This window comes from Pecten maximus, chromosome 14 (assembly GCF_902652985.1).
Source record: "Pecten maximus chromosome 14, xPecMax1.1, whole genome shotgun sequence".
Classification (NCBI taxonomy): Eukaryota; Metazoa; Mollusca; class Bivalvia; order Pectinida; family Pectinidae; genus Pecten; species Pecten maximus.
Window position 1 is genome coordinate 36,785,181 of NC_047028.1, and position 18,468 is coordinate 36,803,648.

Below are 18,468 nucleotides of genomic sequence, written 5' to 3' on the forward strand. Positions count from 1 at the left end.
TTTGCAATGTATTAGCCTACCGTCTAATCTAGAAATCTTTAATTCGCATATTCTGATATCATACTGCTCGGAGTTGTCTCCATGATCCGCCATGATACTTCTCGAAGAACTCTCGCGAGGATTCTAACCCAAATATGGAACCCGTGATCCATATATGGATGAAGCTACTACGATAAATAAATACATAATCAGAGATATTTAACCACTCTTTTGTAACTTTTGTGAAGAAAGCGAATCTTACTTTGCGTAATTAAATAATTTCAGAATGAATTGACCTTCCTTACCGAGATATATTACTCCGAATCTGTTTTTCTGTTGAAATCTCGCGGGAAACCTCATTAGCATCAATTTATTTTGATTTCCTTATAAGGAAATTGACCTTTACACTTGTATCAAAGATGGCGGTATGTTTGAACTGATATCTCCGTGTGTCTTGCTCGTTTTGGATTTTACCATTTATTGTCAAACATTTGAAGTAATGTGCAGGTTTGTTGCTTGAATATTCATCATAGATACTAGAATCATCAATTTACATGGGTTTTTTTATCCGAGAAAAAATTTACCACTGCTAATACTGCCCGATGTGAATCACATCGGGGCTTGCTACACTATCGGCAATGGGAGGGACTTCATACCCTGCCGGAGAGCAGTGTAGGCAGGGTATGAATATTCGTTCTAACTGTTTTAGTGAGCGTATTCTGTTGTTTACTGTTTTAGTGAGCGGATTCTGTTGTTTACTGTTTTAGTGAGTGGATTCTGTTGTTTACTGTTTTAGTGAGCGTATTCTGTTGTTTACTGTTTTAGTGAGCGTATTCTGTTGTTTACTGTTTTAGTGAGCGGATTCTGTTGTTTACTGTTTTAGTGAGTGGATTGTTTTACTGTTTTAGTGAGTGGATTCTGTTGTTTACTGTTTTAGTGAGTGGATTCTGTTGTTTACTGTTTTAGTGAGCGGATTCTGTTGTTTACTGTTTTAGTGAGTGGATTCTGTTGTTTACTGTTTTAGTGAGTGGATTCTGTTGTTTACTGTTTTAGTGAGCGGATTCTGTTGTTTACTGTTTTAGTGAGTGGGTTCTGTTGTTTACTGTTTTAGTGAGTGGATTCTGTTGTTTACTGTTTTAGTGAGCGTATTCTGTTGTTTATTGTTTTAGTGAGCGGATTCTGTTGTTTATTCTTTTAGAGAGCGGATTCTGTTGTTTAATGTTTTAGTGAGCGGATTCTGTTATTTACTGTTTTAGTGAGTGGATTCTGTTGTTCACTGTTTTAGTGAGTGGATTCTGCTGTTTACTGTTTTAGTGAGCGGATTCTGTCGTTTACTGTTTTAGTGAGTGGATTCTGTTGTTCACTGTTTTAGTGAGGGGATTCTGTTGTTCACTGTTTTAGTGAGTGGATTCTGTTGTTTACTGTTTTAGTGAGCGGATTCTATTGTTTACTGTTTAGTGAGTGGATTCTGTTGTTTAGATATATGATCCTATTTGAGTGAGTGGATTCTGTTGTTTAGATATATGATCCTATTTCAGTGAGTGGATTCTGTTGTTTAGATATAGGATCCTATTTTAGTGAGTGGATTCTGTTGTTCAGATATAGGATCCTATATTAGTGAGTGGATTCTGTTGTTTACATGTAGGATCCTATTTTAGTGAGTGGATTCTGTTGTTTAGATATGGGATCCTATTTTAGTGAATGAATTCTGTTGTTTATATATAGGAGCCTATTTTAGTGAATGGTTTCTGTTGTTTATATATAGGAATCCTATTTCAGCGAGTGGATTCTGTTGTTTATATATATAATCCTATTTTAGTGAATGAATTCTGTTGTTTATATATAGGATCCTATTTTAGTGAGTGGATTATGTTGTTTATATATAGGATCCTATTTCAGCGAGTGGATTCTGTTGTTTATATATAGGATCCTATTTTAGTGGATGGATTCTGTTGTTTCTATAGCATTCTCTGTTGTTTATATATTATCCTATTTCAGTGATGAAAATTATATTGTGTAATTGCTGACTATCTTGATAAATAACGATATTTACATTTCAATATAGCTTAGTTTTACGCCAGTTTGTAAAGTTCTTGAAACAGAAAAGTCAGTGTTATCACAGTTTTGGTGACCTCTCAAATCATTGGTTACATACTCAAACTTTATAGAAATACAAATCGTACTTGTTTAAACAGAGCCGATAGATTATTCATGATAAGCATTACGTAATCTAAGTAAATATGGATGGATAACCGAGGGGACAAACAGCTCCCACATTATCTCAAAGGTAAAAATATATGGTACGTGTGCAATGGCGGACGAGAAGGATGTGCGACACAAGATGTGGAGACCGGAATGGAAAAGAGATGTGGTTTACCTCCATGATTTTCCCCGCGAGATGGCAAAATGTCTCCCAAGCAATTGTCCTTTCGCCATGAAACTGGAAACGTGACTTCGTATGAACGACATTCGTATGTACGACCTGATTTATCATTCGTATGTTTAAAGGTAAGTTAGATGTTATTTTGCGTGTCCATGATACATTGCGATAGTTTTTATTCGTTCATTATCAATAAAAATAATTCGTACCAGTATATTGAATCTGATCCTCGACCGTAGCCCATAAAGACTTACTACAACTCCTTTAAATAGTAAGAATTGTTCTTTTAAAAATTGGCTTCAGGAGTGGATTGCTATCTTGTCGTTGTCCGGCGACTTGCGTGTTCCAATGAAACATGGAGTTTTGGAGCTAAGATCTGTTAGGTTAGACCATGCCAGATAGGTCCAAGTTGAGGAACCTGACGAAAAGAAATCAAAATCAAATAGCTTAATCTTGAGCCAAACCGTTTGTCGTGGTTTTCGTCCAATAAGTCCAGGGAAGATGGTCCTGGTGGTTGAGCAGCATGACTTTAGATTACATAGCCATTACGTCTACAACACACCACTTTTGCTTTAAGACTTGGACAAGAAGGGTGGTGAAAAGCCCCTATATGTTATCAATTGCCTGGTCACGTCTCCAGACAACAGTGGTTTAGGGGCAATAGCCGGAAAACTCCACAGTCGCTTTCTCTTTTTTGTTTATTTGTTGTAACCCTGACACTTTGACACAGGAAACTCGTGCCAAAGAAGTGTTCTCCAGTTCGGTTCCATGGCTGGTGGTGAAAGAAATACAAGTTGCACACTTATGGGTTTTGATAAGATGCTGATCACCAAGGCGAGTCAAAACCGGATCGACACATACAGCAAACAACAGGGAAAAAAACAAACACAATCAAACATTACTCAAAAGTCTGGAACTGGAACTTCCCTGTTGTTCCATTATTTCCTGACCATGTCCTCCGAGGATTCGGGAAAGGACACTGCAGTGCTGTTCCCTATCCTGTTGAAGAAAGGAAGCCGTGTGTTGAGGTTAAGTCCATCAAGCCGGTGAGATCTTGAATTCTCCTCATCGAGGTTTACCGCCGTCAGCAGGCGGGGGACCATATGTGTATTTCCAGTTTTGTCGACCGTAATGTCGAAATGAAACCCTATGCTTCATTTAATTCTTTAAAGGGGGTATTCAGGTACCCAGGTTTGAGAAACGACACAGAGGTCGACTTACTGGAGTAGTCTCGGATGGTGGACGGATTCAATCAAACAATCAAAACAAACATCTTCATCATCACATTTGGAGTGCGACTGCTGCCTCAGATAACGCCTGTTATTTATACATTTTCGGGGCCTAAAGTTGCAATCAGATGTCTCGTACGTGGTGTATTTTCAATGTAAAACAACGCTAATACATCTGATATATATTTTTTCTGTCACACAGACGTAACGCAATGACCACACTTACAACAAATTAACTTAAACGTGTCTATTGATCAAAATTTGGTATATTTACTGGACCGATCGTCGCGAGCTGTCAATTGCCGAAAATAATCTTACTTTATGTACATGGCAAATGACATCGCAGCGCGAAAATATATTTTCATCATGACTGACAGCGCGAAAATATCCACACCGCGAACAGTTTGGAGGCTGACTAAGCGAAAATTTCAACGCGAGAAAATATCCACTTTTACAGTACTCGAAGTAGCATGTCCGCCTACACCCTGATGATTTTTCGGCATAGCCGTATAATATTCTTTTGGTCCCGGATATGAGGCGACAGGTGGCGTTACTGGTCAAGATGAAGTATGTGATTGGACAATGTAGCGGTAAATGTAAAATGCAGAATGCAGTTAAAAACAAAACAAAGGTAAGATTGAATGCAAGATGAATAAGTGGATGTATCTTTTTAAATGACACATTAATAAACTTATATTCCAGATTCAAATGCAGCCTTATTATCACCAAAAATGACTCAAACTGATTTGTTATCATTGCTGAAACGCATTAGGTCGTTAACTTATTTCACCAGCAGTTTGCATTATAACCACCAGCATTAAAACTATGTCGTTCATCTTTTAAAAAAGATATTTCTTGTTTTAAGTGTACACTGTACCACGTTAGTATCGAGGATATATAAGTATATGTGTCGTGGATAAGAAAAACACCTGATGCATTTGAATGATGTTAATTTGATATTTACATTGCAGATAGATGCAACATTACGATACATTCACGATTCATTGTCTAAACATTTTTGCGGGAAATACTGTTACCCGTAATAAAAATCATATTAGTGGTTATTCATTTTGTTTGTATGCACTCTAGTTAATCCAGTTTTTGAAGTTGGTGTTATTGCAATCAAATTGATGACGTCATAATAGTGGTCATATCACCATGATTGATTTGCATATTGTACTCTAACTGCTATGGTATTGGAAAGATGCAGAGCAAACGGAAGTAGTTTTTTATAAACAAACGTGTAAGAAAGGGGACTGCAGTTTTGCGTTCGTAAACAAAACGTGTAAATATTTATTTTAATTATTTATTTTTCAGCAACATTAATTTTCTATATATCGTTTAAATGCTGTTGGTATGTATATTTACATGTTTGTATAATAGGAGAAGATATTAACCGAACAATCAGTTACATACAATACGTAATTATACTGGTGGAGATATCGAGATAATCCCAAACGTCAGTGCGACTTGAGACTCCGAGACGGGGTTTAGGTATGTAAGTTTGATTCGACCTCCGGAGCATGTCAAGTCTAACATTAAAAAATAGCCAGAAATACCTACATATAAAGACTCGATATATAGGTATTTCTGGCTATTGTTTAGATATAAGACTAAACATGTCCCTGTGATTCGACAATGCATTGTACTATTCAACTGGTACCTCCTTGGTTCTCATTTGGAGAGCCTGACATAGCCTGAATAAGACCGATAGTTGTAAGGCGGAACACAGTCTTATTCTTTTCAAGAATAACCTTTTTATCGTCATATTTTTGCAGTGACATGTACTAAACAAGTATTTATGAACCTCATCAGAACAGTCATACAAGCTTTGACCTTTCCAACAACCAAGAAACAGCGCAAACACAGAGTTCTTTTTTTTCCACTTGTACTTTTCCACACTGGTTTACGTCCAATTGGGAAACGTCGGCACTTTCCATTAACGAGTTAACGGAAAGTGCCGACGTTTCCCGATTGGTTCACGGCCTGCTAGCTTGCACAATACTAGGTGAACACAAATGCAAACTACTTGTCAGGCACGTTTTCCTGTTTCTCGAAAAATGATATACATAATCATCTTGTATGTTTTAATGGAGATAGTTATCTTTTTCTTTGAACAAAATTTGTATTCATCATAACTCGTCATCAGATATGCATTATATAATGGATACACTAAGAAATGTGGTGATATTGTATTTCGATTTGTATCTGTACTCATATTATCATAGTTTATCATTAAAATAATTTCAGAATGAAATCAGAACACGTGTTTGTATTTTTTGAACTCGATCTCCAAGATCCACACAATAAACTACACTGCACGTGCAAATTAATACAATAGATAGACCACTGCGTGTAAAAGTTTTCAATTTCTTGATTGCAAAAATCAATTAAACCATGCTTTTCCGAATTCGTAAAAGACGAAATACTACATGAAGTTAATTTTGCGTCTGTATTAAATCCTTAATACAGATTTTCTTCGTTGCATTGATTACAAAACCCAGAAAGAATCTTTGTAATATTTGCTTCATCATAGGTGCTTAGCACGCTTATAAGTACAAGACCGATTATATACCAATATATAGAGAATATGTATATTAGTCTATAATTGGTCTAGGACTTATAAACGTGCTAAGCACCTATGGCTTCATGATTTCGGCCAAACCATTTCTCAATTCATAAACGCTTCGATGGGGTTTCCCCTTTCTTTGAGAACATAATCTTATCTTAATTTGACTTACCTACAAATCATTGAATTTTTTATTGTTACATGTACATTAAAATGATGTATTTCCGTCTTGAATTTTGAAAGTTGAATTTTGTTATCGCCATTTCTGAGAAGAAAGTGCTCTTGTACGGACGTAAGTCTCAATGATAAGGGAACCTGATGAACGGGCCAGTCTGTGATATCGTGGCTGTGTCCCAGGGAAGGACACTTTACCCTAATTGCTCTGGATGGCATACAACGGGGCTCCCGTATGCAATTCAGTGAAGTAGTCACCAACTACTACAAGGATACCCTGCTTCAAATGACCTTGGCTATTCACGGGACGATATAGACCCAGCAAACAAACAAATCATGATAATTGCGGAGAGTATATATGTAACGCACTGATGGACGCCGAGATCGCTCAATATATATTTTCTTTATATTCTAGTTTTTTTCACTGAACTGAAAATTAAAGGCGACATCAATTTGTCTTTTGAATAATAATTTCGCCTTTATCTAAAATCACTTCAATACGATATGTTACATTTGTAAGATTAAATGTGAAGCAAAGAATTACATATCGTCAAGTACACCCAACACACTACTTTAAATAGGGATTGAACATCAATTTTGTTGTGTTTATGGTAGTATGAACGCAATAGGATACAGAAATATTCGATGTAGCGTGTTAGACTACATAGAGGCATATGTGATATAGTTTTGTGAACGTGTCGTCAATAAAGCCAAGCCAAAGACGCTTCTGCTACCGAAACACATGGTCCTATTCTCCTCATAGTTTCCAAATGTATCTCTACAAACATACACATATCTTAATTATATTTGTCTTGTTCTATCGACTTTATGTTTAAGTTTTATTGTTAATGCAAATGAAATAATTGAAAACCGTTATGAGGCCTTTAGTTGAGCGTTCGCCGCTGTGAGGAAGGCTTTGGGTTCTGTCCCCTAGCCGAGACATACCAGAGTCTTTAAAATGGTAGTTGCTACTGCTGCTTAGCGCGCAGCATATTAGGAGTGGGATGACTGGTTTGCCCGTTGTCAGTGTAATGTGACAGGGTGGGGTGCGCTGCTGGGTGTCTTCGGCAGAATGCTTCAGTGTAGTAGCACTATAAATCGACAAAAGTTTCGGCCTATCACAAGGAGACTTAACACGTACATACCGCAGCCTCCCAAAACACACATACGCATGCATGTCACAAGCATGGGAGGCAGTCCTTAAATGACCTTAGCTGTTAATACGACGTTATTCAAAATAAACCAAATAAACCAAATTATGAGTCAGCACATAGAATACATTTCATTGCTTTTGTGATAGTTTTATTGTAGAGTCCCAGGGACATGATATTGGACATGAAGTATGATAGGATCAAGCTCTACAAAGTTTTCTTTAATAAATGACCTTGACCTACATTCAAGGTTATAAAGGTAATTTTGCCATAAGTTCCTCAAAGTGTGAAAAGCCTGTCAAATTGTTAGCCAACAATTTCTAGTTGTAATTGTATTGAACGTCCATTTAATCTTTGAAATAATTGTGCTAATAATTGTTGTTTTAAGTAAGACCAACAGTTTATGTCTCAATAGTAACAGCAATCTTGTCTTTTACTAATCAATTTTACTGTTGACCCTGCATCGCCGCTAACCAAGGGTTACACTACGTTAAGTTATATTTCATTTGAAATGAAGGTTAGCATAATATAATTTAATTTTGTATGAAACACGCATTTTCATTGGATGAAATAATTTTGTTATACCTCCATAACAAAATTTTTTACGTTGCGAAATGTAACGTAATTTTTGATTGGCTGATGACGTTGCGTAATAATTTATCACAGAAAACAGTTCGCCAAAGAAAGTGAAATATCTTGGTGTGTATAAGACGAAATTAAATTATAAGAATTAACATTAATTATTCTTTCTGTTATACAGTCATAACATAAAAAACTGTTCGCGGTTTATATAGAGTACACTCCAGTTTTTTCTGTTATGACTGTATAACAGAAAAAATAATTGATGTTAATCCTTATGTAACCGCTGGTTAGCCAAGAAGAGGACCTGGTGGAAGATTAGTTTTGCTAAACAGGTTTTTTTATCCTCGGTAAATAGAGTCTATTAGTCTTACATACTTTTGTATCATTAACTTTGCTAAACAGGTTTTTTTATCCTCGGTAAATAAAGTTTATTAGTCTTACATACTTTTGTATCATTAGCTTTGCTAAACAGGTTTTTTTATCCTCGGTAAATAAAGTCTATTAGTCTTACATACTTTTGTATCATTAGCTTTGCTAAACAGGTTTTTTTATCCTCGGTAAATAAAGTTTATTAGTCTTACATACATTTGTATCATTAGCTTTGCTAAACAGGTTTTTTTATCCTCGGTAAATAAAGTTTATTAGTCTTACATACTTTTGTATCATTAGCTTTGCTAAACAGGTTTTTTTATCCTCGGTAAATAAAGTTTATTAGTCTTACATACTTTTGTATCATTAGCTTTGCTAAACAGGTTTTTTTATCCTCGGTAAATAAAGTTTATTAGTCTTACATACTTTTGTATCATTAACTTTGCTAAACAGGTTTTTATCCTCGGTAAATAAAGTCTATTAGTCTTACATACTTTTGTATCATTAGCTTTGCTAAACAGGTTTTTTTATCCTCGGTAAATAAAGTCTATTAGTCTTACATACTTTTGTATCATTAGCTTGCTGCAGTCTCACACGACTGTATCTAAAATCAACAACAAACATGAATTCCTTTCACAAATAAATTTATTTCACAAATAAATTTAATGTACCAATGACAACAAAACTCATTTTGTGATATTAACAACTTCATCAACATGTGGCTGCTACATCTGGCAACAAGCCCTCATACTCCCATGGTCAGTAACAAAAATGATCGTCCACCACCCTCAAAATAAATTTCCTGATACAGAAAGATATTGAGATGTAGAAATCCTAGTGAGCAAAACAAACCGTCAAGCAACTTTTGGAAAAGGTGAGAAAGAAAAAATGGAAAAACCTTGCATTCACACAGTGTTCAGTGTATTTTGTCTATTCAAACATCTTTTGTGTAATTTTGAAACATACTTTAAATCTACGTATAAAAGAGGGAAATTTTGCTGATATATCAATATAAATGTCATTCTTTCATAAACTAGTTAAAAAGTGTACAGGTCCAGCTATCCTCGTATAGTTATGTAACTCCTGAAGCCATTTTTGGGGGAGAGAGGTGTTCATGTTAAACTTAACTCCCCAAAATCAGGCCACATGATCTTGGACATTGATGATGTTTATCTGAAAACTATGTTCTCTATAAAGAAGAAAGTTTGGTTTGTTTTTGTTTAACGTCCTATTAACAGCCAGGGTCATTTAAGGACGTGCCAGGTTTTGGAGGTGGAGGAAAGCCGGAGTACCCGGAGAAAAACCACCAGCCTACGGTCAGTACCTGGCAACTGCCCCACGTAGGTTTCGAACTCGCAACCCAGAGGTGGAGGGCTAGTATTAAAGTGTCGGGACACCTTAACCACTCGGCCACCGCGGCCCCACAAAGAAGAAAGTCTCACTCTGTGAAAGCACAAGATGCTTAGTACAAATATGTGATTTTCCAAAATGTGCAAATTTTAATCCTTCTAACTCAAAGAAATCCTTCCTTTGCAGTATCAATGTCCTTGTTAGATTTTTACTCTCCTTGGAGTTTGAAGCTATAACTACCAAAATGAAATTGACGTTTTGCTCATTTGTCATTTTATCAAACACTTACAGCATTATCCTGGATCATTATTTTGTATTCATCCCCCAATCTATAGTCACCCTAGCTATGGAGTAATAATATAATGATACATCTCATCTGACCAATTTCATTTTATTAAATCAAAACAGGTTTAATATTCTTTTGTTTGTAAATGAAAAATAATTTTCAAATTTACCAATTTCATTCTATTAAATTAAAACAGGTTTCATATTCTTTTGTTTGTAATTGAGAAATAATTTTCAAATTTACCAATTTCATTCTATTAAATCAAAACAGGTTTAATATTCTTTTGTTTGTAAATGAAAAATAATTTTCAAATTTTTCACAAAGAAAATTTCTAAATTACAGTGTGCTCAATAATTTCTCATCAATATATTTATGTAATAATATTTCACTTGACACCTTGGGAATATATATGAAAATAATCACTCCTTCTTCGGTGGAAATAAAACAGACGAAAAGGATCTCGATTATAAATACTGATAGTAGATATTTTATGGAAATCCAGAACATTGTTAGGTTGTGGGGTGCGGTGTATCCGAGAGTGAAATAGGGAATATGAATAATCAGTCTATGTCAACATAATATGGACGGATGAAAAATACAATAAAACATTATCAACAATAAAACATTAAATGGACGGATCTTTATCATTAAAACAACATCTACAAATTTTTAAATACTGTCGGGTAAATTAATAGTTTCTTGCTACAAAGTATAATTATATAATCCATTAGTTTGCAAATTGAATTAAAGGATATTTATTTGTAGGTGGCATGATATGACATAGTGAATTTATTAACTTTATATAATTTTTCAAAATTGTAAACTTCAGTAACTTCATAGAAACAATAAAAATATTTTTGATCATGTTAAATTTTCAATAAAATCATGTTACAATCAAATTTCATAAACAAAATAACAAAAAAAGATATTCTTTCACACTATGTGGCCTCTTATATCAAGAGTAAACAAAATATGTAACTAGTTACAAATCCCTCTTACAATAATAATGGAAAGCAAACCAGTTTACTTAATATAATAGCAAGGCACCTCACAGGCAATAAATGAAAAAGAAATAGAATCTTCTTGAAGCAAACTGGTTTTCCATTGGCAGGGGTATTTATATATTCCTCCATTAGGCAACCTCATATGGTGTGGACTAAAGCAGGCCGCAAGGTCAAGGATAATTTATAAATTTGATCAAAATAGGCAAGAAATAACCTCAAAATACAACAGTATTATAATGATGTCTACATGTGCGCCGATAATTCAAATTATTCTGACGTTTTATCCAACTTTTTTTTAAAAATCACTTTAGAGTCGTGTATCAACACCAAATTGATATAAAAATGTCGATACAAAGTCAGAATAATTTGGAATAGTACTAGTGTGCAGACAGGTTTGTGTTGTTATGGTGATCATATTTTACTTGTGTTAATTATTCTGTAAATGTTTTAGTAAAGTCTATAACAGGGTATAGAAAAGATAATGTGAGTTATCTCCCTTAGAACGACTGGTTATTTACATGTGTTACGTCCTATCAAACAGCTATTATCATTGAAGGGCAGCTTGAAATAAAGAAAACATACCGTGAAGATGTATGTACAAAATGCTCATTATTGCAATTAAAAATAATACTAGACGTGTACTTTCACAATTGAAAAATTCACAGAACATTAGAAAAGGAAGATAGAATTAATAGATGTTTTTCGAATTATTTTGTTTATTTAACTCTATTTATTTGTCTATTTATTTATTTTTTTGCAAATCGACACATTTTAAAGATATCTTAATGATTTGCAATGCTGAAACAAAAATTCAATTTTCAGAGTTAAAAGTATTTTCTGAGTACATTAGTCTTACTAGTAAATTTATACAAGATTGAGTTGTCGCGATAATAGCTCTCATGATGAGCTAATGTTATTTGTATCATATATACGACATTAAATAAAGAGTATTGTATTATATTGTATTGTATTGTACTGCATTGTATTGTATTGTATATATAGACAACAATGTTAACATTGATGATAAAAAAATCACATTCCTATGGGTTCACTATTTTAACAATCAGCATACATTGTATAAATATAGCCATTACGTATCAACAATAATCAGCTGCTTCACAACTAGTTCCTTAAAACCCTTATTTTAAAGCTTGTATTTTTGATATGATTTTTTGTTTTCAAAAATTATGGTGTTAATTTACAATTGTTATGAAATAATTAAAAAAAAAATGATTAAAGCTAGAATGAAATTGTTGCATTTTAAAATTTGAATTAAAGCTTCATGGCAAATTATTGGCAAAAATTATTGTTACTAAGACTAGAAAAGGAAACCTTTAATCAAGGTGTGTTTTATTAAAATAATTATTTCTAAAAAAAATTAATTTCACAATACTAAAGAGGTCATAGGTCAGAGTTCATTATATAGGTCACACTGATCTACTTTTAGAACTGACACTCCAACATCACAAAATGAATTTGCCAAACAAGCGATATATTTGAGGTGAAATAATACCAGAGGTATGCCTGGAAAAATGTTTTGAAATGGACGGAGAAATTATAGTGGAGTCATACAGGTATGAATGATGGAATGTACACCAGCAGTCAAGCTTTACGCTAGTACCAATAAGGGACAACCACAGCAGAAAAAAAAAACCCAAACAATATAAAAATGATTAGTAAACCTCAGAATGATTAACATACCGTGTAAATATTCTGCAAACACACAAATCAGCTTTCTTTTTTTCCTACAAAATTGTCAACATTGTTTGGTACAATGTCATCGCATTCAAAATCACCTGCATCAATGTAACAAATTATCACTTGAAATTTCATATACAATATATATACAAGAATGACAAAAAAAAGAAAAAAAAAAGAAAAAAAAAAGGAAACTTCAAAAAAAATATACAGAAATAGAAACAGCCAAAATTATAAACCACATCATTTCATATATCAAACCTTCCAATTAAAATCCAACAGCATTTAAGAGTCCTAACAAAGCAAGCACAACAAAAATCTGACAACAAATACCAGTATTTCAGTTACGATATAACCGACGAATAAAAGTCAGACAGTATATCAAGTACAGGAAACTGTTAATACAAACATGATTCTCTGATATTTTTTTGATGAAAGGGAGGTAAAAGCTGACAAATATGACCTGTTATTTGGCTGTTTACAAGGAATTTTCATGTCCCATGATAAGAATACATATATTTTTTTTATCACCATTATCATTTTGAAAGCACAGTATGTACTATTTATCCAAATTATCTGTATATAAGCCAAATGCCACACAAATAAGCCCCTATTCCACAAACAAGTCCCTGTCACACAAATATGATAATATTTTTGTAGAAACATCAATTCAAAAATAATTAGCCAAAAGTAGTATGCAAATAAGCTCTCCACAAAAAAATATTAAAATTTAGCACTAATGGGGGAGGGGGCTTATTTGATGATAAATATGGTACTAAACTTTTACACTAGGGGCTTATTTGACAATAAATACGGTACTTAACTTTTACACTTGGGTATGGACCTTACTTAAGGATAATTACATATAGCACTAAATTTTTACACCAGGGGAGGGGGCTTATTTGAGGATATATACGGTAGTAACTTTTACACTAGGGGAGCTCGAGGGAGCTTATTTGGGATAAATACGTATACTGTACTAGTTTTTGTGGGCTGATTTTGATCTAACCTTCTTTAAGACCTCCTATAATAAGTTTGGTGGTAACACATTTGACTTCGACCTAGGCGACCAGGGTTTGATTCCTTGATCGAATGTGAAATGTATAGGTGTCACCTGGTCGACCATGCAGGTTTTCTCAAAAAAAAAAACCTCGAACTCACGCACTTCTATCGAGGCCAACTAAAGTGATTTATATAATCAGCTGGTATAACTAGTACTTGTTTCACATATTATTGTAAAATAGACTCAGTATATTCCTGTCAGTTTTAAACAACAGGCTATCATAGGATCCAACAAAATCGCAAATTAAATCATTGAAAATTATTTTCGTTCATTTCCTTTCATAAAATTTGGAAGAGTGTCAGAACAAAATGATCTCTAAGAACAAGGGACTAAATTAAAGTGGCCTTTATAAGCAGGTGACCTTTATATAAAGGTTCATATACCACTGTGTTATACTTGGAGCAAAATTATGAACTTAATAGGCAGGTTTTGTAATATAGAGGTGGCATTTCAGGCAATATAGGAATTTATAGACTTTATCAGATAATGCAACTGTGAATCTAAAATAATCGCAGTCACTAGTTACGATCTTTAAGACCACAGTCAACAAGACGCTTTATACCAGTAACCAGTGTCCAGTCTGTGAATGTGAAACGCAAATGCTAAAAGCAATTCATAATTAAATAAAAATATCAGTAATCTAAACCGTGTGCTGCCCCCCGGAAATTCCTCGGTCTTTCCCGAGATGTTCCAATAGTTGGGTCGATGTCCAACACCGGTTCAAAGTGTTCATTCTTGTTACAGATGTAAATGGCGGGATGACTAATGTCAAGGTTATCTAGGGGTTTGAATGTCTGCCATCGGTATTCCGTGGTTCCTTTAATCCTACACGGAAAAAATACTTCCACAACGGACTTGAGCATTGTTGCCGTAGCTAGAATCTCGACGTCGGTCGCCCATTCCTTAGGTCGTCTCATGTTGGTGAGGTATTCGCTCATTCCACCTCGACTCATGAGAAACGTACGGTACATATCAGGGTGATCGCTAATATGTTTCGTAATTAACTCACGCACACGCAAATGGTCGCTTTCACTGCCTGTGATGATTGCGCTGATTGCACGAAAGAAACAATTACCGTCTGCTCGGATAGGAATTGTTTGCTTTGGAGGTGATTTGTCATAAAAAGATTTTCGAGGACCATACTTAAAATAAGTTTTCACATCAATTTTAAACATATCGGCTTTTTCTTTTTGCCAGTGTTTGCTCACTGGGTAGAACTGTTTTTTATTTCCCAAATCTTCCTCTTTTGGTGGTTCCTCCTGCCGCGGAGTTTTCTGAGCTACAGACGCCTTTGCTACTTCGGGATCAAAAGGACGATCAAAATCTACGATCGGTCCTTTTCTTGGACGGCGAGGATCCCTCCAACTCATGATTGGTTAGGTCATAGATTTTCCTGGGCTAAACAGTCGTACATCCTGGAGTTTAAATCTGAAACAGGGAATAGTTTATTATATATAGATCACATTTATTAATTAAGTGTAAAAGAAAGAATACTGATTTATTACTCCTATAACATAAGAGGCCGCTGGTCGGCTCTTTTTCTATCGGATATGAATTTGCCGACTGTTACACGGTGCCTGTCAATAGTATCTCGTCGTGTAAAACCTTTAACATTGTTGGAGTAACTGATTTATATACAAACAAAGTGTCCAGGCTAACAACGTTCTACTGTACACACAAAACAAAGTGTCCAGGCTAACAAGGTTCTATTGTACACACAAAACAAAGTGTCCAGACTAACAAGGTTTCACTGTACACACAAAACAAAGTGTCCAGACTAACAAGGTTCTACTGTACACACAAACCAAAGTGTCCAGACTAACAAGGTTTCACTGTACACACAGAACAAAGTGTCCAGACTAACAAGGTTCTATTGTACACACAAAACAAAGTGTCCAGACTAACAAGGTTTTACTGTACACACAAAACAAAGTGTCCAGACTAACAAGGTTTCACTGTACACACAGAACAAAGTGTCCAGACTAACAAGGTTCTACTGTACACACAAAACAAAGTGTCCAGACTAACAAGGTTTTACTGTACACACAAAACAAAGTGTCCAGACTAACAAGGTTCTACTGTACACACAAACCAAAGTGTCTGGACTAACAAGGTTCTACTGTACACACAAACCAAAGTGTCCACACTAACAAGGTTTCACTGTACACACAAACCAAGTGTCTGGACTAACAAGGTTTTACTGAAAACACAAAACAAAGTGTCCAGACTACATTTTTGTAACAAGGTTTTACTGTACACACAAAACAAAGTGTCCAGACTAACAAGGTTCTACTGTACACACAAACCAAAGTGTCCAGACTAACAAGTTTTTACTCTACATGCAAACCAAAGTGTCCACACTAACAAGGTTCTACTATACACAAACCAAAGTGTCCACACTAACAAGGTTCTACTATACACAAACCAAAGTGTCCACACTAACAAGGTTCTACTGTACACACAAACCAAAGTGTCCAGACTAACAAGGTTCTACTGTACACACAAACCAAAGTGTCCACACTAACAAGGTTCTACTGTACACACAAACCAAAGTGTCCACACTAACAAGGTTCTACTATACACAAACCAAAGTGTCCACACTAACAAGTTTTTACTCTACATACAAACTAAGGTGTCCACACTAACAAGGTTCTACTGTACATGCGAACCAAAGTGTCCACACTAACAACGTTCTACTGTACACACAAACCAAAGTGTCCACACTAACAACGTTCTACTGTACACACAAACCAAAGTGTCCACACTAACAAGGTTCTACTGTACACAAACCAAAGTGTCCAGACTATCAAGGTTCTACTGTACACACGAACCAAAGTGTCCACACTAACAACGGTCTACTGTACACACAAACCAAAGTGTCCACACTAACAAGGTTCTACTGTACACGCGAACCAAAGTGTCCAGACTAACAAGGTTCTACTGTACACACAAACCAAAGTGTCCACACTAACAAGGTTCTACTGTACACACAAACCAAAGTGTCCTGACTAACAAGGTTCTACTGTACACACAAACCAAAGTGTCCACACTAACAATGTTTTACTGTACACACAAACCAAAGTGTCCACACTAACAATGTTTTACTGTACACACAAACCAAAGTGTCCACACTAACAATGTTTTACTGTACACACAAACCAATGTGTCCAGACTAACAAGGTTCTACTGTACACACAAACCAAAGTGTCCACACTAACAAGGTTCTACTGTACACACAAACCAAAGTGTCCTGACTAACAAGGTTCTATACTGTACACACAAACCAAAGTGTCCACACTAACAATGTTTTACTGTACACACAAACCAAAGCGTCCACACTAACAATGTTTTACTGTACACACAAATCAAAGTGTCCACACTAACAATGTTTTACTGTACACACAAATCAAAGTGTCCACACTAACAAGGTTCTACTGTACACACAAACCAAAGTGTCCACACTAACAATGTTTTACTGTACACACAAATCAAAGTGTCCAGACTAACAAGTTTTTACTCTACATACAAACTAAGGTGTCCACACTAACAAGGTTCTACTGTACACACGAACCAAAGTGTCCGGACTAACAAGGTTCTACTGTACACACAAACCAAAGTGTCCAGACCAACGTTAACAAGGATCTAGATCTACTGTACACACAAACCAAAGTGTCCAGTGTCCAGACTAACAATGTTCCTTTTAACATAAAAAAATATCTAGCTCTTAATGTTCACGTAAACAATCTATAATATAGACATATGTTTCGGAGTTTACAAGTCATCTATATATATATGCACAGGGATCATGCATCAGCTGGACACCGCTTGAGTCGCTGTCACTTGGATCGTCATCAAAATGTTCACACACATCTCCCTAACGTCCGCTATGAAAGCCTGATGTGAAATAAACTCGGTTTACTAATGCTAACACAACTTACCCTAATAGCCTACCGCTGTTTATCTCACAACCGCACACTGACAAGTCCGGTAAAATGACGGAATGTTTTCACAGAATGTTGACATTACCTGTAATGGTCGCCACTTCCGGGGGCATGCGCAGTGCAGCTCTAATAGGTAAAAAAAGAAGCTACAATGGCCATGGGTATATATATATGTAGGTATACTATGCACGTTTAGACCTGTCAATCATATTTACCTGTATAGGTAAAGTCACGCGATATATAGGTCACCGTCTAAATATACTTCCTAGATCAGCGAGACCTCGCCGTAGATATTGATCTCCCATTCAGATGATGCCACACTGAGAGGCGAATACAATACCGTATACAAATTGGCTTAAAGAACAATGATACACAGGCTTGTTGTTTAAATGAATTCGATAACAATGAATTATACATAATTAATACGCAAAAATTGATAGTATACCTTTTGAGGCATGACTCGTTTAGACATTACTTATATAGATCCAATACAATGAAGAAAAAAAATATGTATATGTATATGCCGAATAAAGAATGCATACAGACATAGAAAACCTTGTTTATTTATTTTTTATTCAACAGAAAGTTAAGGAATCGTTCAACTGTAAACTAGGTTGTCATAATTCGATACTTACATCACTTTTACTTAACTATATGTTTGTGAAGTCTTGGGATTTGGTCCTGCAACACAAC

The 18,468-nt window shown here is 35.1% G+C and overlaps 1 protein-coding gene across 1 annotated transcript; it reads right to left on the reverse strand.

Annotated features, from left to right (window-relative positions):
• Nucleotides 1–10,337: 10,337 nt before the first annotated feature.
• Nucleotides 10,338–17,901, reverse strand: LOC117342274 (OTU domain-containing protein 1-like). Its single transcript, XM_033904362.1, has 2 exons — nt 17,773–17,901; nt 10,338–15,262 (listed from the first exon to the last, which is right to left on the reverse strand). Exon 2 carries the CDS (start codon nt 15,202–15,204, stop codon nt 14,467–14,469), a length of 738 nt encoding a protein of 245 aa, XP_033760253.1. The 5' UTR covers nt 15,205–15,262; nt 17,773–17,901; the 3' UTR covers nt 10,338–14,466.
• Between the last annotated feature and the right edge of the window lie 567 nt (nt 17,902–18,468).